Source organism: Equus przewalskii, chromosome 10 (assembly GCF_037783145.1).
Source record: "Equus przewalskii isolate Varuska chromosome 10, EquPr2, whole genome shotgun sequence".
Taxonomy (NCBI): Eukaryota; Metazoa; Chordata; class Mammalia; order Perissodactyla; family Equidae; genus Equus; species Equus przewalskii.
The window spans coordinates 57,169,357-57,196,579 of record NC_091840.1 but is presented as its reverse complement, the minus strand read 5'-3'; the positions used below and the strand labels follow the sequence as shown (position 1 = coordinate 57,196,579).

The 27,223-nt window shown below is 47.7% G+C and overlaps 1 protein-coding gene and 1 long non-coding RNA gene across 7 annotated transcripts in view; one reads left to right on the top strand and one right to left on the bottom strand.

The window, feature by feature from the left end:
• Positions 1-24,822, bottom strand: part of LOC139074156 (uncharacterized) — a 38,834-nt gene extending 14,012 nt beyond the window's left edge. Inside the window, exons 1-2 of the long non-coding RNA XR_011523675.1 lie at positions 24,035-24,822; positions 6,982-7,095 (exon numbers count right to left, since the gene is read on the bottom strand). This is a non-coding gene — a long non-coding RNA (uncharacterized lncRNA). The remainder of the gene's footprint in view (positions 1-6,981; positions 7,096-24,034) is intronic.
• CDRT4 (CMT1A duplicated region transcript 4) overlaps positions 1-26,373 on the top strand; it is a 54,059-nt gene extending 27,686 nt beyond the window's left edge. For 2 of the 6 annotated variants that reach the window (XM_070563441.1, XM_070563437.1), the window contains exons 3-6: positions 8,248-8,322; positions 9,931-21,027; positions 25,452-25,542; positions 26,046-26,373. In XM_070563441.1, the coding sequence (XP_070419542.1) occupies positions 8,248-8,322; positions 9,931-10,388 (533 nt within the window). In that variant the 3' untranslated portion in view covers positions 10,389-21,027; positions 25,452-25,542; positions 26,046-26,373. The remainder of the gene's footprint in view (positions 1-8,247; positions 8,323-9,930; positions 21,028-25,451; positions 25,543-26,045) is intronic. The other 4 variants (XM_070563435.1, XM_070563439.1, XM_070563436.1 and 1 more) reach the window with 3 other exon arrangements.
• The last annotated feature ends 850 nt before the right edge of the window (positions 26,374-27,223 follow it).

Sequence of the window (27,223 nt, the reverse complement as noted above, 5' to 3'; positions counted from 1 at the left end):
ACTTTTCATCAAGTCAAATAGCTAATGATCCCCCCTTTTTATTGACTCACTTCTCAGAGAACAAATATTGATGTTCCCAAGTTCGTGGTTAGGGTTAGGGTTAGGGAGGACGCTTTCAAACTTTGGAAGGGTCTTTTTCACTCTTCCTTGCTTTCTCAGTAGAAAATATGGGATAAAATTCGACAATTTCTTGATGCTCACACGAGCATCTGTGATTTTTTATCGGGAGTGGTAATGTTGGAATGGCCTCATGACAGTTGGGGGCTGGGGTGGAGAGTTGAGACTGGTGGCCTCTTCACTAAATGGCTCATGCTTTCTGTGCTTTTGTAGTGAATTGGTTTGCTTTTCATAGTTCTTTGGTTCCCTCAGCAATCATGCATGTCTTGACAGTTGGCTGGAGTATTTTACACCTCCACGTTGGAGAGGGTTGCTGGGTGGTCTTCACTTGGTGCCCGTGCCTTGAGCTCTAGGCACCGTGCTTGAAAGCTGAGAGAATAGTTTTCATTGATCCCACTGGTGCTCTTTGCTGGCACATCCAGTCTTCCCAAAGCATTTCAGGTGTAGCATGTGTTTCTGGGCAATTTCCTTGTGCGTGGATGGTCTTGGCCACAGTGAGCTGATTCTTTTTAACTTCTTCCCTGACTCTTCTGTGACTAGGCTGGCAGTGGGGACTTTTGCTGTAGTTCTCCAGCCTGAAGTCTGTCTCACTTTGGTGCCAGGAGCAGTCTCTCATAGATTCTGTTTTAGTTTCTGGCCTCATCACCAAGACCTTGGAGCTGGTAGGAACCCTAGAGACCACAGTGGCAAATACCCTGCCTGCTCTTTGTCCATGAACAGAGGGAAGCAGGGAGGACTCTGTTCACCTCTCAGCATTGAGAGGGGGATGGCTTTGGCAGTTCTGGGATCTTTGGGAGCCTGGAACCTTCAGCAGCCAGCATTTTCTGAGCACCTTGCTATACAGAGGTTTATAAAAAGCAGAAGAATGCCAATGAGTTCTTCATTTTAAAAGATGCTGCCCATCTAAAATTGGAAACGCCTTCAAATCCCCAAATGGAGGCATGATTAATCCTGGTTCATTCACTGGATGGATTACTAAGCAGCCTCTAAAATAATTACAGGAATCTTTAAGAACATGAGAAAATATAACATAAGATTAGAGCTAAAATGGTGGATTCAAAGGATATATACATTTTGTGACCAAAACCATGTAAGAACTGGGTGAGAACATACAGATAAGAGTTGTGTGATGGTAACGGGATTATGAGATTGAAAAATAACATTTCCCAAACTTTTGATAGTATATAATTCCTATTATGAGAGCATATACAAACAAATACAGCAAAATGCAACTGGTCATCATTGATGTGACACACGCCTTGAATTGCTTTTCTAGTAAAGGTGATGATTGGTTCTAATTCCTCCTTGCAATTTGCTAGTGAATGTCAGGGCCGGCCCCTGTGGGAAGGAGTACGGGACTCTGTTTATTGGGTAGAATTGTCTTTGCACAGCATTGAAATTAGGCCCTTCATTCCATCTTCCAACTTTAACAGTGCTGAGCATCCATCTACAAAGCTTTCTTTCCTTTTCTTCATCCCCAAGTGTTGCCTCTTCCTTTTACTTAATTTCCATTTTGTAAGTTGTTTTAGAACTAAAATTATGGCTGGGTATGAATGAAGAGCATTAAGGACAAAGTCCAGTGAAACTCTTAATTTTCAGGAGGGTGCCTTATTTGGATTGTGCGTCAACTGGGGACAACTCACCCCAGACAATTGGGAGTTTTGGTTTAATCATATTTTGGCATTATCTGTGACCCAAGAGTTGGATGCAATGTGTGAGGCATGGATTTTCTCACACTCTGGCATGAACTGGGAGCACTGTGTGACACTGAGGACATGCTGTCAACAGGCTGATGGGATAATCGAATCCTACAGAAGGCAGCTACTTCCGGTCTTTGCTTCTAGGCAAAGTCTCAAATGCAAGTCAACTTCTTCAGAACAAACTCTGGCCTGGATTCCTCCTGCTTTGGGCATTTTAAAAGGAGGTGGCCTGGCCGGTTGATTGAGGCCCGTCCTGGGAAATGCCTGCCTGTTTCTCCCATGTGTCCTCTAGGCTCACAATGCCCCATTGTTCCAGTGGAGCAGGACTTCCTTTTTCTGATTGATTAGACGTTGTGAGACCACATACTTTCATGATCCCATTGCTCATGAGCCAGCTGTCAGGCAGAGAGAGGGTCTCTGAGCACAAATTGCTTAAAGCCTTTCATGTTTGGTTTCCGGAATATGAAATTAGAAGGCTATTTCTTGTTGCCTGTTTCTCCATATCTTTCCTACCTGTCTAGCCTATCAACGTACAACCTACCCCAAAATGTCCACAGAAGGAAAGATTGAAAGCTCTCCTCTGATTATGTCTGTTTGGCTTGTTCTGGAAATTTCATTTTAAAATTTGAAACAATCTATGGATAATATGGCCACATGTACTTTGTGCCTGATGGGTCTTCATATGACATCTTAAAATGGGGATTTTAATATTTATGATAGAGTATTCCTCAGATACATCTAAAATTCAGATTCATAGTTATACCTGATAAGTATACAATACCCAGTGCTTCTCCCTGTAGTGAATTTGTCAAGTGTTTATTCAGCCAACTCAACATTGTAGTTCATATGCAGACAATACTCCATCTGGAAACGGTCTATAAGATTCGCCTACTAGAAGAAGAAAGTGGACCCTGAGCAGAGAAACGCTTCACTCAGGATTTGAAGACATTGAGGGTGGCATTTAAACCATGCCCACTGCTCATCATTCCTCTTCTCCTTCAAGACTCAGCACAACCATCCTCTCTTCTTGAACCTGTTTCTTGACATCCCTCCCCACGCGGGCTGAGTGAGGAAGCTTGTGGTCTGTCTCCTCATGGGGCTCTGAGCTCCTTGAACCAGGGCTCTGCCTCATTCTGCTTTGTGTCCCCATCAGCTACTGCAGTGCCTGGTACCTGGAGACACTCAGTACCCGTCTGCAGAGTGACTGATGGCACTTGTTTTGACCTATGTACAGGGACTCCTTTGCTTTTGTTTCTGATGACTTAGATGACATGGATTATTCTTATTTGTTTTGTTATCGGAATGGGAAACAAACCCGCTTTGTGGACCCTTGACATTGAGAAGGGTAGACTCCCAAGGCAAGAGCTAAGTGTGGGGAATCCACAATGGGTTCTGGGTGAGCACAAGACCGGCACCTCTTGGAAGTGTAGTGTTTGAAGCTCAGTGTAGGTTTGTTGAATGCATGAATGAATGAATGCGTGAATTGATGTTGCATGGCCATAGATGCTTGAACTCTGTTTCCACTGTTGTGTCACTCAAAGTACACATATAATCATTAGAGAAAATATGTAGGGTACAGAAGCATTACCAAGAAGCAGCATATCCCCCTCCCCCACACTGTGAGTGGTGAATAAATACTGCCAGGTCTGTGTTAGAAGATGGGCGCTTCTGATTAGACTTCCACCTCCCCACCCTAGATGTGGCTAGAGATAGTTGCTTCTCTCTGGAAAGAGGCAGGCTTTATATTAGAACACGCTTACTACTACCAAAGCTGCCCATCTTATGCAACTTGACTTTTTAACAGAGTGCAGTAATGGGCTTGCTTCTCCTCTCCTTGGAGGGTGTGTGTTTGGGGAGGGGCAGTGATGAGGAAGAGAGGGTGGCCAGCATATTGTTGCATAGGGAGAGAGGGAAAGAATGCCTCCTCTCTCCCAAAACCAACTTGTCCCTCCCCCCCCGACTCTTCCCTGTCTTAACCATTCTAGGACTCCCCATGCTCCCCAGTATCAGTGTCACTAAAGGCACATCAAACCATTACCTTGTGTGCAGCCCCCTAGAGCCCATTAGGGAGAGGTGGGGCTATGGCAAGAGTTTCCATAGCATCCATGGGATAGGGGCAGGGTAAAGAGGTGGAGAGAGTCATGAGGAGGCAGGGCTAACGGGAAGTCTGTCGGGTGTGCACTGTATGTCCCCAGCTCTGAAATGCAGGGGGTCAGAGCATGCACTTGACCTGAAAGATTGGGGGCTCTGTGGGTCTCCGGGGTAGGCCACTCGGGATGGAGATCTGCACGCAAACCATGCACTGCACCAAATTGATGCAAGGCCGGAATGGTTCTCCAGATCTTAGAGATAAACCTTCCAAAACACTTCTGGCCTGAATGGCAGCTTCCTCTTCAGCCAAAAATAAATGAGGACCAGCCAGAGGGCAGGGTAGGGCAGGGGAGGAAACGGGAGGTTGAGGAGGATTGCATGCATCAGCTCCTGTTTGGGAAAATGTAGCTCTCCTTCTGGGGCCAGACAAGACTCTGAGGTTTGGCTCAGGGAGAAAAGTGAGAGATGAGACACAAGCAAGACAAGATGCCTGCAGATTGGAGCAGAGAAGAGAGGAAAGAGGCGGAAGAGAGGGAAACAGGCAGTCTGGACTCCAGTGGAGCGCTAGGCCCTCACATTGGCTTGTTCCACGAGCTGCCCTATACAATGAATGAATGAATGAATGAATGAATGAGTGAGCGAATGGTTTCCTGGTCAAACGAGATTAGGGGATGCTGCATTTTAATCTGCTGCAAATGAGACTCGGGGAGGCTTCATATCGATCTCCCTTTAGGAGAGTCACAGAACAAGTTAACCTATTATAGTCTCTCCAGAAGTCCTGCACTAAAGGAATTTGTTTAACGTGTCACTTTTTCCAACTTACCTGATGAGGACAGGTCTCCTGTTAATATATTAATATTGCACAACAAGACAGACTATGCAAATGGTGCCCCCTGGATTAAACAACCTATGTGGCCCTATTGGGTGACCCTTGCCATGGACTTTGTTTTTTTCCCTTTAACACCTGTTAACATCTTGAGAGATTCTTGCATTCTATGGAACACAGCTTAGGAAACACCAAATTAAGATAATGTCTTGCCCATCCCGAGTATGAAAATGACACTACTTTTACAGCGTAAGTGGGACAAAAGTCTGAGGGGTGTTGACTTATGCTAGTGCACTCACCCATCAATCCTGTCTGGAACCAACAAAATCCTTTTGCAAGATGATTTCCTCAGATAAGGATGCAGCTTGTGGTGGTGGACAGAGGGCGGGATTAGCTTTGCATGAGAATACCATCCACACACACAGTTTTCTTAGCTCAGTACTTGAAGGCACTGGTTCTCCTTTGATCTAAGGCAATTCTGGTATTGGCAGGTGGCGGTGGAAATGCTCCGTGGTCATTTTAACGTTTAAAAGCCACTGATATGCAGTACTGAATATGTGTAATGAAGAATTCTTGAATGAAAATATGTCTTAGAACTGCAAAAGGACTGAAATGATCTCCCGGACCTGTCTACTATCTCTTATAAATCCTCAGTGTTTTTTGGTTTAGGTTCTAGAAGAGCAGTTCCCAGACTTTCCTGCACATTAGAATCAAGCTTTTAATTCCAATGCCTGTGTCGCATCCCATTCCAATTAAATCAGTGTTGTGGGTGGGAGCCAGGCATTTGAATTTTTAAAAGATCCCCAGTAATTCCAATGTGCAGCAAAGCCGAGGGACCGCTGGTTTAGAAGCACTTTGGTTTCCAGACATTTTATTATAACAACCATGCCTCTGTGAGAGGAGCCGCTCAGGAATTCATCCTCATCTCGTCAGTGAGATCGCAGAGGTCCTAAGAAGTTAAGGATTATAATCAAGTTCACAAATTTGTGTCAGGTTCAGGCAAGTGTCACTCCTTTGAATTTATTTAAGCCAAACCCAGGATATCAGACTAGATTCTGGAAATGACGGGGTAAGAGATTGGAAGGGGGGCGGGAGGAGCTGGGCTTGAAAACTAAGTGGATTGAACATGGGCCTTTGTGCCTGTAGGAGAAACAAGAAAACCACTTCAATGTTGTGCCTCGTGCCCCTCCCATCAATGCTGTTTCTGTCCGTAGACTGCTGGTTTGCATTTCATTTATGGGCAGATAAAATGGAACCTTTGTGCCAGAGTTGAAGGAAATTTTAAGAGCCCACAGCTTGTCTTCAGACTTAATGTCAACTATTTGTCTCTTTTTATTTTCAAACAAACAAGTCCTCCCCAGGAGTTTTGAGGCTCTCTCAAACATTCCCTCCCTTGGTTTTATAGTTTCCTAGTCCCTGCATCAACAGGTATGGGAAAAACCTACCAGTCTATAGAATTGTCCCGTCAGACGGAAGACTGCTGTAGGAGCCCACAGAGATATGGTGAGAGACTTTGAGCAAGATGGCGGATCCTACAAATGCACACTCATGTTCAAACAAAGAGTTTTCTAATAACTGGGCTTCTTTGAGACTTCAGGGTTTGTTAACTAGAAACTTAGAAGCAAGGATGAATTATCCCAAATTCCCCAAATATCACCAGCTCAAAACATTTTTCCACCATCTGACATGACTGATTAATCCTACAGTACTATGGGGAGAAGTACAAACACATTTCTAACAGCTCTACACATGTGGAAGATAGGTGAAGAACTCTCTTTCATTGGAGGTGGGCGGGCACGGGCTGGGTGACCACTAGGACGACATACTCTACTAAGGACTTGGAATGGGTGACCTGAAATTCTGACATCCTATGGTAGGTCTTAGGAGGAGAAGTAAGACGCTTCAATTCCCTTTTTTAAACAGTTATTATTACATGAAGCTGTCTCTAGGTTAGAGGACTATTTGAGCATTATTTCTTCCTAGCCTCAGAAAAATAATATTGTGAATTCTCCTAAAAATGTATTGCTATGAAAGATTGCCCCTGAGACTTGACAGGAGGGATTTGTAAGACCTGGATCTGAGTAGGTTTGACAAAAACTAGTTTTTTATTTTCTTTTTCTTAAGAGTATGAATGAATCTCTAGAATGCTATCCTTTGTTAGGTGTGTTATAATAAAATGCTGACATTACGAATAATTTACTTTATAAATATAGTGGAATTTAAGGTTGCTCCTGCCAATACACTTACTTGCATTCCACAATGATTCCTTGATTCGGAGAAAAAAGGGGTGGAAAGGTTGGAATTGCTTCTCTCAGGAGAGTGTTTCACACATGAGGAAGCCATCCCTCATCTATGTTGCAGCTGAAAGAAAGATTTAGCACCATTAGTCTAAACCAGGGCTACTCAGAGTCTGGCCCTCAAACGAGCAGCAGCACCTGGGAGTTACTTAGAAATGCAAATTTTCAGGTCCCCCAAACAGACCTACTGAATCAGAGTGGCTGGGGAGGGGGGACCCAGTGTCTGTGTTTTAACAAGCTCTCCAGATGATTCTAGTGCTCAACAAAGTTTGAGGGCACTGGCCTAGACTGATGGTTCTCAAAGTGTCGTCTCCCGACCAACAGCCCCAGCATCACCTGGGAAGGTGTTAAAACCATTGGAGACTCTTCGGTCCTGGGCATTGGCAGGTGATGGTGGAAACGCTCCATAGCACTTGTAAGTTTCAAAGGAGACAGAGATGGTAAAACTGAACATGCAAAATAATGAATTCTTGGACGAAAATTCTCAGATGTGCATTTTCCAGTCTTAGAATAAGAAAGGAACTGCAAAGGTCTCCTGGACTTGTTTCTTGCCTCTAGGAAGTTAATAATAAAACCTTACAAATCTTCAGCGTTTCCCTCCCCACCTTTGGTTTAGAAGGCTGGTTGCTGAACCAACTGCAGAGGTGGGGCCCGGCAGTTTGGGTTTTAACAAGTCTTGCAGGTGGATGCACCCTCAAGTGCAAGAACCACTAGACCTCAGCATCTCATTGCTCACACGAGTGGCCATGTAGAGCATTAAGACTTTCCCATTTCAGCCTGTGCTTGGGGCCCCTTCAGTTGACTCCTGGCAGCTGCCCCTCTCCCCACTGCCAGGCTGAGAAGTGCAGCTTGGAGGGCAGGAAATCAGGCCACTCACAGAAATATGACCACACTGGGACTCTGGTAGAGAAGATGGCACAGTTTTGAAGTGGGGACGTTTCTTTCTTCACCTTTTCCCATGGGCCAACCTCCACACAGCCCCAAGGCCTGCCCAGCACTCAGTCCTTGAAAGCTGGGAGGCCAGAAAGCAGAAGGCCTAGAGACTGACGTGACCTCCTGTGCTGGGCTCTCCAGAAGGCTCATCCTCTTCTCTGAGGGCGGGGTCATCTGAGCCTCACGCAGAGACCCTTGCTCTGGGATCCCAGGGTGGCTGCTAATCACTTTCTTCTCAGGTCTCTTTGCGGTGGCCCTGGCTAACGAGTGTATTTTCCCAAAGGTATCTGGACCTCCAATGTGAGGGGCTCTCTAAAAATGGAGAGGATTGATGCAAGAAAGAAGAAGAAAGAGGAAGGTAGGCCTTGGGGCCTTAACAATGGGAGCTCCTGCTGCAGGGCTGGCTCAAGTTGGAGGATGTAGGGTGGGAAGGCAAAGAGATGGGGCTGAGGGAGTGGCCCCTCGTGTTACCCTGGCAGAGAGGCGGGGCTTGGGGAGATAGATAGGAGGGGGCTGCTGCTCATTTTGCTCCAGAAAGTTTTAGCCTCGCCTCTCCCGGATATCAGCCAATGTCCTAATAACCTGCAAGATCTTTGAATTTTGCATTTGCTTTGACGAGACAAGGATGAACAGTCAAGTTTGTGCTCGGAAGCTCTGAGGTGCGTTTTCTAATCCTTCCTCAGGCAGAATAATGCATGGCTCTTACAAAGAAATGGAACCTTCCACAACACGCTCTGTACTGACAGATCTGTCCCCAGATGAGCTCCAGCTATGTACATCCGTGAGGCAGCCCGGGAATAGCTGTGTAACCTGCCTCTTCTCTTGATTATTCCCATTTATGATGTTTTTCATGGAATTCAGGTTGGAGATGGCAAGATGAACCTTTTGATTTCCCTGTTTCCCAAATTCCTGCTGAAATGACCAGAGATGTAAGATTAGGGGACGTACGCACCACTTGAGAAACGGGAAGGTAGTGCGGCAGGAGAGACATTCTGAGGCGTTTCTGCGGGACAGAGTGAAGCTGCACAGGGAAGAAGGAAGGACTGATGTGCCATGATTTGGTGTCTACAAAGGAACAGGCTGCTTGGGAAACTAGTGGGGAGAATTCCTAGTAAGGTCCCTCAACCCCAAACACCCCAAACTTCTGGCCAGCAGCTCTAGTGAAAAGCTTATGGATTATTGAGCCTGTTAGACTTGAGGTCAAACCCACACTTTGCTGGTTGTGTAAGCCAGTCAGCCTTGGTCTCATCCTCTATTAAGTGGGGATAATACTCGTTATAAGGTGTAACAAGGATTAATGAAATAACGCAGGTAAGAAGACAAAGCCAAAATATTCAGTTACCAATCACTGATTACTACATGCCAGATACTGGGCTAAAAGATTTATACATATTATTTCCTTTAATCCACAAGAAAGCTCTGTGAAGCTGGTCTTATTCTAATCACCGTTTTACACACGAGGCAACTGAAGTTTACAAGAGCCCAGAGACATGCTCACAGTTCACAGCTGTTAAGGGGGTGGAGAAGAAATTCGAACTCAAGTAGTCTATGCGTGGAGCCCATGCTTTCAAGCCCTAAGCTCTACTGTTCCACGACCTTTGAATATATCACTTTATTTAATACTTACAATAGCCTTATGGTAACATTCTTTTATTGGTGAAAAAAATAGAAGTTCAGAGGTTAAACAATTTGATGTTATACAAAGATCTGAAACCAAGCCTGCTTGACTTCAGGTTCCTGCTCTTTGCCTTCATGCTGTTCTTTAATCGATGTACTCTATGGAATGTCATTCTGTCTCCCAATTTTGGATTAGATTTTAATCCCACTGCATACAAGGAGTGGAAGGGCTACTATGCATGACAGAGAGAAATTTAAAATGTAGTTCCAATACCTTCCAATTCTTGGAAGGATTGAGTCGTTGTGGTATGTGAGTCTCTAAATTGCCTCTATTTCTCTTTGCTGGTAGAACTCACAGAAAACATTGGGCTTCCCCTGAATCTGCTGGAAAAACATAACCCTTGGCCAGCCTATGTCACATATGCCTCCCCAGTTGTGAAAAAACTCATTGAGAAGAGCAAAGCTAGAGAACTGGAATGCATGCAAGCTTTGGAGGAAAGCCGACGGACATTAAGGCAGAACAAGCCTTTAAGTGTCATCCAACTGAAGAGGAAAAAGTCATCCAAGTCCTCTGGCAACATGCTGTTCAAGGACACGAGGTCAGAGACCATGTTATCAGTGTGGGGCACCTGCTCTGTATCGCCCATGGGTCCCACTGTTATCCCAGAACCCACCCACGTTCATACGGATTCCAGAGACAGTCCCACCGCAAACTATAACAAAATCATCTTCGCTCGAAAACCTATGATGAGGATGCTTCCGTATGGCTCACTTCTGGTCAGCAAGGAGAAACATCCAAATGTTTAGCAAGGAGTCCCTGCAGCCATCCCCCAAGATTGTACAGCAATTAAGATCCATTTGCCACAAATTTCACTATGTTCTTTAGATTCGAACTCGCGCCTGCTTGTGCAGCGGTTGGCCAAGGTAAACCAGATTAGAATGTGGGCTGTGGGTGGGTGGGTGCACCCCCTCCGGCATCGCAGTTAGATGAGATTGGGAAGCCACAGGCTCTAGTTCCCACTGCAGCTGCTTAGGATGTAACCGTGGGTGAATTAGTCCTGGTCCAGGCAGGAGATAGAAATCACACCAGTTGTTTAACCAGAGATAATTTAATATAAAGAATTATTAACCAGGTAACTGAAAAGGCAGGAGGAGAACACAAAGGTATCAGGAGAGGAAGCACCTGAAGGAAGTAGTTACCACCCTGAGGCTGGGGGAACAAAGAGAAGGTATTGGACTTATTAAAAGTTAGATGCTTGCAGAAGGGGCATGTGGGCTGAATCTCAGATTTCCGAGGTGGGGGAGTGGGGCTGCTCCTCAGCTGGTGCTGGTGTCTTGAGCTCAGAGGGGAGTCCTTGTGGGGATGGCACCCCTGCCTCTGAGGAGCGGGAGCTATTTGGCTGAGGTTGGTCTGTGAGTGTCGGGAAAATGGAAAACTGGATTCAAATGCTTCTGGAAGGAACTGACACTGCCTGAGTGAAGAAGATTTGCTAGGGGAAACAGACAGGGATGGGAAGCCAACAGAAGGTGAACAGGAAGCAAACCAGAAGCAAGTTCCTTCTTCCTCTTGCGGTGTCACAGGCTCCCTTTAGCGCCCCCTATGGGCAAAGGTGATCAGAGAGGAAAGCACACAGGTGGTGTGCAGAATCCCGACGCCAGTATCTCAAAGTGTAGTATATAAGGATGGACTTGAAGCCAAGAGAAAATTTGCTTAATAGCAAGCATGGTGGGGTTCTGAGTGATCCCACCTTACTGCTCCCCTTGGCACCTGAACCTCGTACTGAGATGTTTTTCCTTGGAGGGTTTACAAAGAGGCAATGGGGGCCCAGGTGTCCCCCACCGAGATATGGAAGATTTTCTCCCTGCACTTCTTTAAGGCTTGCCTGTGGAGTTGCGCTGGCGGGGGAGAAGATCCTGGCTGGACCCCAGCTGTTACTCGTCTGGCCACAGCTAGGATTGGTCCATCCGTGCTCTGAGCTGTTCCCAATTGGCCCCAAAGCAAGTGATGATAAATCAGTCTTGAGGCAGACAGGCTTTGTTTTCAGATGCAAGGGGGATCTGGTTCTGACCGGTAGACCCCGCTGGTCTCCCATTTGGGGTTTCTCTACGGAGCAGGTTTCCATTGGTGCCTTTTCTTTTCTTTGACCTCAGCTGAGTTTCTGTGTTTATATTTGTGAAGCAGTTAATACCCCTCCTGCTTCTCTCACTGAGATGTAGAGGATGAGATGGGCTAGTTGCTATAAATGCCACTTGGAGAAGTTGAATTCGTCCTACAAATGCATTCTCTCCAACCAAGAATCTTGCGGAAACTTCTGCGCTCAGCTCTGGCTGCTGCGAGTTGTGTGGGGACAGACCCATTCCTGTGTTCCCAGCTCTTGGCCAGAATGAATTCTTGCAAAAATATAGCGGTTTCCAGGGAATCTGAAGGACTGTATTTTGTGTCCCTGGAACATTTATAGACATGGAGGCAGGTGATAAGAATTTCCCAAAAGAATTTTTATCTCCTCTATCCTTTTATGGGAGTTTACAGCCAGAGTATATTTGGGAAGCCTCCCCGACTCTTAGAGTTTATAGGGATCTGCGATGATTTTTTTCTAATTGCTTTGAGGGCAGAGCAATTACAGTTTTGTTTTTAATTTCTAGGTGTTCAGTGGTTTTCACAAAAGTATATACTCCGTAAATTAAAATGATTGTTTTTTTTAGATAGCATTGTTTAGATTAATTTAATTCTTAGCTTATTATAACAACACAAGCATAAGCCAAGGACATCATTGACACTTTGCGTTGTGATGAAAATTGCTCGTGTCTGTGACTGCAGTCCAGCTGCATTGCCTCCTGAGGCAATTTTAAGAAAGAAAAAGTCTAATTCCTTTTGAAACAAGGGACTATGTTAGAGCCCAAGCTGGGGTTCACAAATCTGGCCACCATGGAGACATGACCAGCCATGACTGTGCGTGAAGACTGAGGGAGCTGCTGGAAAATAATTCTCCCAGGAAAGAAGCAGTTGGACAAGAATGGCTGGACCCAGTGATGGAGCCTTTGTCACTGGGGAAAGGAAGGTGATCCTGAGGAACCTGTGGGTGTCTGTGGCTTAGATTTGCCTCCTGGTCCAGACCTTCTCTGAGCAAGGTCCTGTTTGCTAAAATCCTGGAAGGCCCTGTGGTACCAACAGAAAGTGGTGAGAGAGCTTCCTCTTGGCTTCACAACTCCCCAGCCTGCCCTGGGTGTGCACAAGAAGCAAGCAGGTCTGGGAGATCCCAGTGGATGCTTGGTAGGACCAGCTTTGTTCATAAGGACCTGAGAGACACCTCCGATGCTCCCAGAATAGGCATGGAGCCCTTCCGCAGGCCTGAAGTTCGACACCAGCAGGTGGGGCATGGAATGGAATGTGGGTCATTCCTGGTGTAACCTCATCTCCCTGTCCAAGCTGGGGGGGCCTCGGGTGTCTCGGGTTACTCTAAGAGGGACTAGCTTGCTCTGATGTTCCACAGCCCACAGCGTCTTTTTATTTATCTCCTCAGCATCTGGAATTTTCTGTTTGGCAGAAGAGTTGTTTTAATTAGTCTCCCTGCTGTAGTAGGATTATTAAACACCAGAATATGTATTTTGTTGGCCCTTCTGTGTCGCTCTGTAGCTAAGACCCCGTTCTGACACATGTTGAGTAGCTGTTTTTGAACAAATTCTTTGGCTCCCAAGCCCAATATGGTATTTACCCATTTGCGAATTCCACAGTTAGGTTTAAACAGTTGATGTTTAACCTCGGCGACATGACTGAGCCTGCTGGTCATTTTCACTCCGCCGGGGCAGTAAGCACATCAAACAGTTCCACATCCTGCAACATGCCAGCCGTGGCCTGGGAGCACGTCTTGAAGGACATTAGGCTGCTGAACAGATAAGAGGCTGCACAGAGGTCCTCAAGGAGATAATTGCATAGCCCTGCCAGTGCAGGTGTGTGCAAGCCAGTTTGGGGGTGGCCTGGGAGCTCTCTAACCAGAATGGGAAGCCAGGGTGGGACCTGAACAATAAATCCTTCTAGAATTTTGGACTTTATTAACAGCGCATGTGACCAGCACAGCCTGACAGCAAATCTTGTTCTCCCTTTTGTTGGCTCCAGAGCCCAATGGAGGAGGCACAAATGCCTCCCAGCCCCCTTAGTCTTTCTTTTTAGGACAGGGGGAACAAAACGGGTAGCTGGAGGCTGGAATTTTGACCACTGGGCTTTGATGGGTGTCTGCAGAGGTAGCAGAGAAGTCACACGGAGCAGGAGATACAGCACAGGAATCCCAACCAGGGACCAACGATGTGTCTGTGGAGACAGAGCACTAGCAGCAGGACTCCCAGCCCCGCAGCCTCACTCAGCGTGTCAACAGAAGCGGTAGAAAGGCCGCAGAAGTGCTTTGGGAGATGTGTGCGAGCAAACGTACGCGTCTAGATGACGTGGCTCTTCTCAGCCTTGGCGGAGCTGTTCATTCCCAGAAGCCTTTTGTAGTCCCTGCTCTTCTAGAGTGACGGGGCACATCTTCAGAGCCTGCACTTTATCACTGCCAGATAAGAGAAGGTGGAAGGAGAGCCGGGGAGAGAAGTAACCAGGGCCCTGAGATTTACTGTGATGCCCCAAGGAAAGCTCGGGCCTGGGTTTACGTTTGTCAAGTAATCAGGAAATTCTTCCTCTTCCTCTCTCTCCTCCCATCTCTTACCCAGGACCCAAAGCCTCAGCCAGCTAGTTAGGTACTTGGAAATCACACGTCAATGTCCTAAACCTGTAGGGCGTGACTGGGTGGGCCTGTTCCTGGCATTGCGCATGTATGTGGGATTCCTCTGAGGCGCTGGGCCTGAGGAGACAGGCAGCCTCCGCAGGGGAGGCAGGAACACCTAAATTTTCAGTGATGTCCTCTCCTACCCCTTAGTCTGTTCCTTGATCCCCACTGTGAACCGATTTCCCTAGGGGACAGGGCAGGATTAATGGTGTCATGGAAAGGACATTAGACTTGGTGTTGAGACCCCTGTCTCTTCTCCCAGGCTCTGTATGCCGGGGCAAATGAAAAGTCCCACCCCACCGGACGCCTTTCTAGGAAGCTTATATTGCTCGGCCCAGCCGGGCTCATGGTATCAATTCACTTCCTCTCTAGATTCAACTGTTCAGCCGCCCAGAATGTTCCATTATTTTTGGGAGACAAGGGATGTGAGAAGCCACCTCTGTGGAATCGTTTCTTTGTGTCTGTCAGTCGGGAGGATCTTTGCGGAGAGCAAAATTAGTACCAGAGAGAGTTGCAGCTGGAAGGAAGCTCATCCTCAGTGCGCCAGGCTCTCTGCTCACGCTTCCGTGTGTTAGAGTTTCTCTTACTGCCCATAGGCGGTTACCGTGCTTACCTGGCTGACTAGCTAACACTGAGGTGAGTGAGCCCCTTGGGGCTGCAACCCAGGCTCTCAACTCCGAGCCCAGCCTGCTTCCCCTGACTCAGGTCTCCTCTTCCTCCTCCTCGTTTTCATCAATGGCAGTCCTGCTGGTGTATCCTCAGGTAGGGCAGATGGCCAAACAAAGATGTGCTGGCCCACAGGTTTAGCCATGGCACCTTCTGTGGTGAAGTGGTTTTATTAGAAACCCCTCCTTATGTGGCACACTTTCGTAGGGCAATTTCTCTGTGTGTTGGCGGACCAGCAGAGGTAGGATGGAGAGTCTGAGAGTGCCCTGAGATGTGGACAAGGCTGGTTGTGTTCTCTGTCATATTCCTGGAGCCTCGTCCACAGCCTGGCACATAGTTGGTGCTCAACTATTTCTTGAGCAAACGATTTACAACAGCAAGTCCCAACCTCTGAAGCACGATGCCCTGGGAAGAGGTGAGTTTTTCCATAAGGTGCAGAGGCTGGAAAAGCCGCTTGGCCAGGTTTTGCAGAAAGTTTGAGGCATTGAGTAGGCAGCTTTGTCGTAAAGTTGCACGCTCATCCTGATGGTGTGATTCAAATCAGGGATTCAGTAGGTACCTTTGAGGTACCCTCCCTTATGGGACATTGGGGGACAGGAGGAAGAGGAATCACAGTATCTTAGAACTTAACGTCTAGTCCTTCTGTTCTTTTGAATGACCCATCCATGCCCAGAGGGTGAGATTCAGGTCGATCATGTTTTTTCTCTGGCCTTCCTCAGGAGGGACATCACCGCACAGACCTAATTTGTTCTCTCATCCCATTTACAGCCATGCCGATGGGCACCTGGCAAATATGCACTGAACTCTGGCTTGTGCCCTGGCCCAGCTGTGAACATGGCAGACACGCTCAGCCTCATAGCTGGCAGTGGGGACGTGGCACAACCACGTTCTCCTACTGCAGCCGGGATGCATGTCCCAAAGCACAGGGTTCTGTGAGAGCGGATGTGCTTTCGGCTCCTGACCTGTTCTCTCCAGGCTCATGAAAAAGGGCTTAGGGAAGGAGGCAGGGTTAGTGTCAGGACAGCTGCTCATAAAAAGGAGTGAGGTCATGGCGAAGTTTTGGCCAAGTTGAAGTTTAGTGGCCTGGTGAGTTTTTCAAACTTTGCAAAGCTGCCTTCAGTTTGCGTCTGGCCCCAGCGGCCCTGTCTGTGTCTGTAGCACCAGGGGCACTGCCTGCCGCAGGTGTGCTCCATGCTTTGGGTTAGGGCCTCTCTCTCGACCCCTTGCAGCTACACAGAGGCAGGGTCCACATTTGCGCACTGCTTGTTTCGGGACACTCCCTCCCTCCCTGCCTCTGTCCTGGAGGACTGGGCTGGGCAGCTTCAAGGAGACCTCAGGCTCCCCTTTACTGTCCCCACCAGACCTCAGGCAAGGGCCAGGTCCAAGCCTTCAGCATTGGCGCCTGGCTCACGGAGCCCCACCTCAACTGGCCCAGACCTCCAGAGTAAGAAGACCAGTTCTGGCTTTCCATTTCTTCTCTACGACAGACGGCCCCTGCTTCCCACCAGCTTTTCCAGGTTTTTGTAGGCCCCTCTGTAGACTTGGGGCAGGGAGCACATTTCAACCCAGGGAGACGGCACTGTTCTGTGCTGGAATCTCTGCTTGACATTGCTCTAGCTCCACCTCCTTCCCCCTCTGGTTATATCATACAGTTTCTCCCTCTCCATCCCTCCCTCCCCTCTCTTTCTCTCCTTCCCTGCCTTTTTCACCTTCATTGTTATTTATCTTTTTGTCCTTGCAAAACTAAATGATGCTTGTTTTAAGTGACTCAGGCTCCATGAAGTACAGATGACTCTGACCTCACAAATTTTAGGAGAAGTATGTCCCTTTAATAGTCGGATATGGAGAGTCTGAGCCTCCTTCCTGAGGACAGTGGGAAGTTCCCAGGTACAGTGCTTTCTGGGAGGCTCCGGGGAATGCTTGCATATTCCGCAAAACCATCCTTGTGGCTACATGTCACCCTGGCCATCCATCTCACTTCAGAAGAAATTGCTTCAAGGTCCCAGGGCATCGCTATATGGCTTCTCCCCAACCCAACCATTGGGTGCCCCTGAAGCTTCCCAAAGCACAGCTCTGCCCTGGTTGTCACAGTCAACAAGTCTGCCCTGAGGCTTGGGGATTGCAGAAACGTGACAGAGTAAATGACAACTGCTACCAGAAGCACCCACTTTTGGAGGCCCACATTCCTTAATCTGATTTCTCTTCCCTGGTGAGGGCCAGTTCCACCTCCAACACGGATCTCAGTGCATCTCCATTAACTCAGATTCCAGGCCCGATTCCCACTTCATGCAGGAGATACTGGAGCCACCTCCACCTTACTTTCCCCTGTCGATAGCCACCCTCTTGTCTTGATCACAGACAAAATTGCCACTGGGAATACCAAATGCCTCATCCGTACGATGTGGTTTAGTTCTCCTGGCCTGGAAAAGACAATCATAGTATTCAACAGAGCACTGTGTGTTTGGGGCTTCAGAACAGCTTGGTAGAGCAGAGGGCTTTCGTCTAGTCCTCTTTAGGGTTCTGCTGCCAGAATGTGGGGAAGTTATGCCTACTGACATCCAAGAGAGGGTAGCTCCTTCACAGAACACACCCAATAGCAGTAGCACCACCACCACCATGACCATCAGCTTCACTACCATCTCCATCTGCAATTCCATCACTACCACCATCGCCATCACAACTACCATCTCCATCTGCAGTTCCATCACTACCACCATTACCATCACCACTACCATCTGTCTGCAACTCCATCACTACCACCGTTACCACTGAACAAATTTATGAAAGTACAGTCCTTATTTATATATTAATTGAAGAATTATTCTTTACACCAGCAAAGGCAGAGTCTCAATAAAAGACCTATTTTATAAGTCAGACAGAGGAAGACAAATACTGTACGATCTCACTAATATGTGGAAACTGAAAAAGCTGAACTCAGAGAAACAGAGTCGAGTGGTTGCCAGAGGCTGGGGGTGGGGCAAATGGGGAGACGGTCAAAGGGTACAAACTTTCAGTTATAAGATTAAGTTCTGAGGAGCTAATGTACAACATGGTGACTATAGCTAATAATACTGTATTATATACTTGAAAGTTGTTGAGAGAGTACATCTTAAATGTTTTAACCACAAGAAAAGAAGTGGTAATTATGTGTCTAGGTGGAGGTGTTAACTAATGCAATGGTGGTAATCATTTTGCAATATATAAATGTATCAAGTCAGCACACTCTACCTTAAACTTGTACCATGTTACATAGTAACTATATCTCATCAAAGCTGAAAGAAAAGACCTCTTTGACATCAGCTAACAGAACATCCAACATGGCTATCAGAGGCATCCGCATCTGGGTTACTTCCCTGCCCCTGGACACCGCAAGAACAACCCTGACATCTGCACGAATAAACAAACTCTCCAAAGTGGTCCCTCCCAGAAGAAAAGGAGGAACTGACTGAGAGACTAGAGCTGACCTTCCAGAATGCAGAAACCATCAGGGTCCTTAAACTGAAGTCCACGGACCCTCAAGGGATCCACAGATAGAATTCAGGAGTCCGTGAACTTGGATGGTAAAAAAATCACATCTTTATTTTCACTAACCTCTCCCTGAATTTCAGCCTTTCTTCAGTGAGCTGTTTGCAGTAGGTATCACAGATGTTTTCGCACCACGTGGTAGTGTGGCTATCTCGAAACATCACGTGTGCTCATTGCTGCTCTGGAATTATGGCGGTCGTTTGACTTGCTGTTGTGGTTTGTTATTTGACACACTAATAAAACCTGCAGTACACTTAGCACACATCTATTTTAAAAATACTTAGATTATTTATTTCCGAAGTAATTTGTTTCCTTTTGTAGTCCTACATATTTTATGTAAAAGATGTTGAAGACCCCTGACATAGGTCAGTGTTTGTGACGTCGACACCTGTCAGATCTGGGCATTGAGCATGTAAGGTGCATAGCAGAAGCCTCTCCCTGACGTCTACCCCAGCAAAGGACCAGTGTTCACAGTGCCGTGTATCCTTTCAGACTCTTTGTTTCAATGCAAATACAGATATGCCTAATGTGTGTGTATACATAATACATGCATATCATAATACACAGTTATTTTTATTTTATTTTTGTGAGGAAGATTGGCCCTGAGCTAACATCTGTGCCAATCCTCCTCTATTTTATATGTGGGATGCCACCACAGCATGACTTGATGAGTGGTGCTAGGTCCGTGCCCAGGATCCGAACCTGTAAACCCTGGGCCGCTGAAGTGGAGCACACGAACTTAAGCACTGCCCCACTGGGCTGGCCTCAATACATGGTCAGTTTTAATGGGACCACTATACGTATTCTGCAGCCTGCTTTTTTTCACTAGACATCTCTCCCTGTTGATGCACATAAATTGCCTCCATCCTTTTGGGTGCTGTGAGGTGCCAGAGTTCATTTATCCATTCCTCCCCTGAGGGGTATCCAGGTTGGTTCCGATTTTTCCCTATTACTGCTATTGCTGTGGTGGATCTTGGTGTCTTTCCTGAGGGGTCTCCTCCTCTCATCTTCTATGCCCACTTCCTGAGTGTCTTAGCCACTCTCTAGGGCCTGATCCAGAGGAAATTAAGGGTGGTGGGCTATGATGTTTGGATGCCCCATATTTGAGCTTCTTTTCCTGCAGGCTCTTGGGAAGCCTATGTGCCTATTGGTGGGAGAGTTCTGGCCTCCAAAGTGCTCACAGGGATGATCAGAGGTCCTGGGGCTCAAGCGACCTCAAACGGGACAATCATGAAGCAAAGCAGGGGTAGTGACTCTCGCACCCTGCTTTTTATGCTCTCTAGGTGCCTGCACACATTGTAGGGTTCCTTGTACAGTTGCACATGCTGAGAACTGCACCACTCCAGAGTGATGGGCGTAGGGATGCAATTTCACATAGACTATAAGAGAAATGAAATTCCCTAGAGTAGTGTAAATGACAGCCCTGGCCTTATAGGTAGAAAAGGCTAAATAAATGTTTCCTTTTTTTAGAAAAGAAATCTTTGTTTTTACAAAGGTGGGATCTTACAAAATATATCTTTTAGGCTTTTCTCACTTGGCAATACATCACAAATATCCTTGAAGTCAATGGGTAGAGATTTGAGTCACTCTTTTAAATGGCTTTAAACGGCTGGGTGACACTGAATAGCAATCTGTGCTTCCTGATTCAATTTGACTATTTAATTTCCACAAAGTCTCAGAGCTCTAGAGATCCTTTCTCCCCGACCTGCCCGTCTTGGCTGCGTGTCATGATGCCTTCTATTTGTACGGAAGTGTATATCTCAGAGTGTTCACCTACCTTCCTTAATGCCTGACCACTTGGAGACGGGGAAGCCCCGAGTTAAGAGCCTCTCGTAAGCTCACATGAGCAGAGAGCTTGCGCCTGACTGCCGTGCCTCAGCTCTGCTCACCACATAGCGGCTTCACCACACAGGCATCAGTGGCCCCGGCCCATTCCGCGGTGCCTGCTCTGGATCCTCCAGAGGCGACAGCTCACGCTCCTCCAGCGAAGGCCTGGTGCAGCCATCCAGCTCAGGACACATGGGCCCGGCAAACTGCCGAGGAATTCTGACCCGATTAGAACCAGAACTCACACTCACCAGTTTTGCCAACTTCCCGGAAGCTATCACTCAGCCAGGAGCTCAGCTGGCACATTGGGTTTGGGAACATCCTCATAGGGGACACTTGTCGTAAGAGCTCTGCTATGAGTGTGGGGGACTGGCAGGGGGCCATGCGAGGTGGGGCTCTGGGGTTCCTGAGACATCTCTTCACTGGCCTGCAGCTGGACAAAGACTTCCCTGCTGATTGGGACTGGTAGCTGAGAATACGGACGCTCATGTTGTCAGTCACCTGCTGAAAAATTGTTTTAATAAACACATGAATCTACAATGACTGCTGGGTGCACGGCACCAACTACAGCTGTGCAGTTGCCCCCCTGTGCGACCGTACAGGGTGGCCCTGGAAGAAAGCCACGCTTGATTGACACTTGACGCGTAAGCGGGATTTAGCCTGGCAAGCAGGTGCGTGGGCGTGCGTGGGCATCTGTGTGTGTGTGTGTGCAGCTGATGGGGGGCGTTTCACTTAAAAAAACCACAGAAGGTGTTGACGTGGATTTGTGTGTTTAAAAATATGTCCACAAATTCCTTGATACTCCTCCCTTCAAGAACTTGATTTCCCTCCTCGAGTGTGGGGCAGGACTCAAGGACCCACTTCTGATGAGGAGAAGATGGCAGAAACAATAGTATGTCCCCCCCGGGGCCCACTCTCTGCGCCTCAGGTCACCTTCTGTGGGGAGACGAGCCACCACGTCGTGTGAACAGCCCTGTGAGAGGCCCTTGCAGCCTCCTGCCAGTGGCCACATGAGTGAGCTTGACAGCAGACCTCTGGTCCCTTCAGGTGCGGGGCCCCTGGCCACACCCTGGAATCACATGGGAGGCCCTGAGCCAGAGTGCCTAGCTAAGCCGCTCCAAATGCCTCACCACGGAAACTCTGTGGGAGAAAAAGTGTCGGCTGCTTTAGGCTGCTAACTTTTGGGACAATTTGTTATGCAGCAACAGTACCGAGTCCGGGTGGGAAGGGGCTCTGCTCACTCCGGACTTTAAAGGAAGGTCAGGGCTGCCTAGCAGAAGCAGTGGCTTCCACACTTGACTTCTTAAGAACTGCCTTGTGCATGTGCTAAAAACGCGGATTCCTGGCATCCGTGTTCAGAGAGCATGATTTAGCGGGTCTGGTTGGGGCCTGGAGACGAGCATCTCAGACAATCCTGATGTGGGGCCAGAGGGGCATGCTGGGAGAAGCCCGGTGTGGGGGGGCTGTGGGCCAAGAGACCCAGGTTGAGGCTGGGGAGGGAGGGAGGTTTGTTTGTCAAAAACCAAATCAAAGAACAAATATTTTTCTTAAGAACTGTGGATGGCCGCTGTAAAGATTAGGCAGGGCAAGAGCTGAATCCATAAACGGAGGTAACACCTGTCGGGCTGTCGTGTCTCACCCACCTGGCTTATCGACAAGCTGATGTGGAACCTTAAACATGGGGAGATGAGGCAGAGGCGGATTTAAGACCTGCCTTTGAGGTGCTCACGAATAATTTTAAAAAGTGTATACAGGAACTCGCATGCTCAAGTGAGAGCTGTCGCCTTCAAAGTCATCAACGTGAAAGGCTGCGTCCTCATTCCAACAAAGCTGGGACTACTCAGAATCTTTTGGGCTCCATTTTTGGTAATCATTTTCTGAGTCAGTTCATGAGCTATCCCTAAAAGCAGTTGCTTTAAAATCATAGAAGGATCGAGTGAGTGGAATGGTTATTCAAGATCATTTGACAGAGCTCCTGTAATCTCACCCAATCATTTTGAAGATGAGGAAACAGAGGGTCAGAGAGGACCAGGGATTTGGTTGAGTATTTGAATTCAATACCTCCAAGTGTTCCAGGTCCACTGCTGACATGTGTCATGGACAAGGGTAGAGGGCCTGGTGGGCTGAGTGCTAAGCACCTCCTGGTAGACTGGATGGGGGCAGGTGGAATTCCTTCGGGAGGGCTCCTGAAAGAGGTGAGCATTCTAGAGCTGGGCTTGAAGAAGGAGAGTGACATGCATGGGTGTGGAGGAGAGAGTGAGGCGTCCTAGGTAAGTCCAAAAGTATACTGCTGTCTATAATTCCTTTTCTTAAAAAAAATTGGTAAACACAGACTTTTCCAAAGAGATTATTTTTAAACATTTTTTTTCTACCGGGGAATACTAGGCAGATGGTGTTTGCACCCATGCCCTGGTTCTAGGGTGTTCTCGGTTTCTCGTGGGCTCCAGGAGAGGCAGGAGAGATGCACATTTTGTGCAACTCCCTGAGCTCACCTCTCAGCCCACCCCGTTCCTTCTGTTCGTCCATCTTCCTGTGAATTAAAGAGCCGCGGCCATTGTAAAAAGTTGGGTGAAAAAAACTTGAGGGGCAAACCATCGTAATTTTTAAAAGGTAGAATGTGCTCTGTAGCAGGTAGCCCACGTCCCCTCCCATGCCTGCACGTGCCGATGGCGTCCCACCCCAGGCACCAGCAACTCTCCACCTGGGAGCTTCCTCTTGAACCCCGGAGGGGCCAGGGAGTTGAGGTCCCTGGAACCCCCCTCAGCAATGGTGAGCAGGAGGTGGAGGGTAACAGCCAGCCTCCTGGCTCCTGGATTGGGTGGATAACTCTGAGGCAGGTTTCCTGCTGTCTCCCAGAGTTCCTAGGAGGACAGAGCCCCGGTTGCACTGGCCTCATTCCTTCTCTGTCTCACTTGTCCACTCCTCTACCAGTGTCTCCTGGGGTCACCTCCCAAGTTGACTCCTTCTCAAATCGTCATCTCAGAGTCTGCTTTGAGGGGACCCAACCTGAAACGTCACCCGGGCAATCCCTCGATTATCCAGCGATCCAGGAATAAAGGGGTTCCTTTCTGGAAGAAGTTCTTTACTTTGTGTTTCACACATGGCAAAAGGCCTCTTTAAAAAACTGAAGAAAGCTATCCATGCACGGCATAACAAAGAAACAAAGCAGCCCACGGAACGAACATAATATAAAGTCATTCCCTCCTCCCCCCCCCCCCTCCCCTCGGCCTGCCTGCCATCATGCCTCTCCTTGGGGGTGACTGCCGTTAACGGGTTGGTGTGCATCCTTTTGGAGATTTTCTCTGTTATGTTCTTAAAACCTGAGGTCAGATTCTGTCACGTCTTGGTAAAGAGCTAGAGTCCCTCAAACAGCCCACAAGCTGCTCTGTGCCCGCTCTCCTCCCACGCTCTCCTTTGCCCCCACTGCTGCAGACTGCCTGGCCTGCGCGCTCTGCCTCCATCATGCCACCAGGCTCCTTCTCAAGGCTGTTGCACCTGCGGCCCCTTCCTCATCTATGTGCACAGCGCTCTCCCTCGCACCTCCAAGTCTCTGCTCAAATACCCGCTTCTCAGGGAGGTTCCCTGAGAACCTTGTTTAAAGTTGCAACCCTTCTGCACGCCTCACGGGTCTCTTCTCCATGTCACTTCCCCCCGTGCGGCCCACCACGCTCTACTTACGGCTCACTGTTGTTCTCCCGTTAGCCCATGAGCTCACGAAGGCTGAGGCTTCTTCTGTTCACTTTTTGTCTCTTTTGCTCACTGCTGTGTCCCGGTGCTTAGAACAGCTCTTGGCACGCCACAGCTGCTCTGTAAGCCTTTGTTGAATGAATGCACATGTGTGCACGCATACGCACACATGTCATATGACACACATGTTGCCCTGCCTCTTGCTTTTTCCACTTAGTGTCTTGGGAGATTGTTTCTCTTAGAACGTAGAGAATCGCCGTATCCTCTTAAACAACTGCAGAGTGTACCGTTGTGTGACTGTTCGCGCCATGTTTAGCTGTTGAGCCAGTCTTCTCCTGGCGAGCATTTAGATGGTTTCCAGCTTCAGCCACTGCAAACAGGGCTGCAGAGCGTCCTGTGTCTTTGCTCGTGTGAGGGGCCGTCTGCAAGATGAGCTCCTGGAAGTGCAGTTGCTCCACACGTGCACTCTAACACAGGCAGATACTACCAGCTGCCCCCAGAAAAGCTCACGCCTGTCTGCGCTCCCCACAGAGGTGCTGACAGTGCCTGCCCCTGTGTCTTAATCAGCACCGGGTATTAACACACTTTTAGATCTTTGTCAACCTGATTGGTAATAAAGTTTACAGATTTCAATTTTCTTTTTCCTTTACATTTTACACACCATTTCTATTTCTCTCTCTGTGAACTACGTGTTCGTATGTTTTACTTATTAAAAAACCTTGAGATCTTGGCCTTTTACCTGTGATTCACAAGTCCTGTTTTTATATTAAGACCTTTATTAGTCCTTTGTTCATAACTCGTCCTTCAAATATTTTCCCCACCTTTTCATTTGTATTTTGACATCATTTTAGTATTTTTGGTATGGATGAAATTTTAAGTATTTTTAGAGTCAATCTCATCAATATTTTTATTTACGGCTTCTGAGTTTTGTCTTAATTAAGGAGGCTTTCTCCCATCCAAAGATTATATTAAAAAGATTACCACATGTTCCTTTCTGGTGCTTTTACGAAAGCTTTTCCCTTTTTTAAATATACGTTTTTTACCTGTAGTTTATTTTAGTATAAAGACATGAAGGAGGATTCAGTTTAACTTTGTCTCCTATGGTTAGCCAATTTTTTGAAACAATATTTATTAAATAATCCACCTTCCTCTCAATGACTGGAAATTTGCCTTTCTTATACATTGAATTGTTCTACGTTTTCCAGCCTCTTTTGGGACTCTCTATTTCGGCTCATTGATTTGTCCATTTCTGTGCCGGAGTCAAACTGTTTTCCATAATGTAGCTTTAAAATCTCTTTTACTAAAGGCCCCAGAGGGCCTTTCTGAAATTTTTTTCTGATTGCCACTGAGACTTTCGGCAAGAATGAAAGCAATTTTTAGGAAGTAAAGTTGCCCTCTTTCCCCTTAGGTGACTGGAATGGTGTGTGGAACGGAGGCTCTTTCATCCTGTTAACTGACAAGCCCCATTTTCCTGCTGAAAGGTCAAACTTCATAACAAGGTGACAGTAAAAGAGAAGCTAATTGTATTCCTTCACTTTCCCCCAAATTATAGCCCCACCTGCAGCCTGCCATACTGAACTTGTGCTGTGGCTGGGTTACCTCTAGCAGGTATGATAGGAAGGGTCAAAACTTGAATTTACCAGTTAATGTAGCAGTCTCAAGGTATACTCATTCCACTTAAAAGAATAATAGCCAGTAGAAGGAAAATGAAAATCAGAAAAAAAATCCCACCCTTGGAATATGACTGGTGCAAGGATTCCATCCAGTCTTCAAGGAAAACAGAAAGCGTGAAGCGTGGGGCGAAGGTTGGGGGCTGACACGGCCAGAGCCACTGTAGGAACAGCTATCCTCTGGCCCTCGCTGACCGCCCCAGGGCTGCCCGAAGTCCCTGGACACGGATTCAGTGGGAGCTTGGTATGAAGTTAATGTTTTGAGTGGGTGAAGCGTAGGAAGCAAAAGCAGATATTTAGACATTTTTTTCTTCCCTGCTTCTTTTTCACAGAATATTCCTGGCTTCCACAGGAACAGGTCCCCATTGTGCACCCCTGCTCTGGGCAGCTTGCCAAGGATGCCCGTCTCTGGCCTAATGAGAGACCATCTTTGAGAATGTCCGAGAAGCCAAGAGAGCAGAACTCGGTTCCTCAGAGAAACAGCCACAAAAAAGCCCCAGACTCCCCCAGCCAAGCCCGACCTCGACCTGGGGTGAGTGGGCACAAGTCATCGGCTGGACGCCTTCTGCTTCCCCCCTGCCCCCACAAGCATCTATTGCCACAGAGCCACTCAAACCTCAGGAACAGGAAATAAAGGTGCCCAGAGCTTGACGCTTCCAAGCCAAGATGAGCCCACCTCATCTTCACACACATGCCAGTGAACACCATTTAGAACTGGCCACCCTCTCATCCCTTTCTCGAAAACCACGTTGGTGTGTGTCTGAAATGGAGAAGGGCAGGTGAGAAGGAGAGCGTTCAGACTGGAGTGAAGGAGCTGTGAGTACTGGTTAGGTGAGAAGGCAGGTGACCTCTTTCACCCTCCTTCAGGCCAGGGCAACCTCAGAGCCCTCCCCGGCACTTCAGCGTCCTGTTCAACTGAGAGGTGTCTTTCAGGACCTGTCCCATGGGTGGGGCAAAATGGGCCAACACACCTTGAGTGGTCTGGCCCATTGGATGTCTCATGGGTGCTGGTGCTGAAGCCATCCCTGCCCCAGCATTATTGTCCCAGGGCTCTAGCTGACCATCTAGTTGGTTCTAGTTGGCCATCTGAGGTCACTCCTGCCTTGTTCTCTCAGTCATTTGTTGTTAGTACGGTGGAGTTGATTCTGACTCCCAGCGACCCTGTGTGCAGGAGCATGGAGCCCTGTCCGGTCTGTCTGTGCCATCCTCTCAGCTTCCGGTGCTCTATCAGACAACATTCCACTGCTATTCACAGGGCTTTCATGGCCAACATTTTCAGAAGTGGGTGGCCAGGTCCTTCTTCCTACTCTGTCATGGTCTGGAAGCTCTGCTGAAACCTGTCCACCACGGGTGACTCTGCTGCTATTTGAAATACCAGCGGCATAGCTTTCAGCATCACAGCAACGTGCAGCTACCACAGTATGACAACGACAGATGGGTGATGTGGTTCCCTGACCAGGAAATGAACCCGGGACCGTGGTGGTGAGAGGGTCAGATCTTAACCTATAGA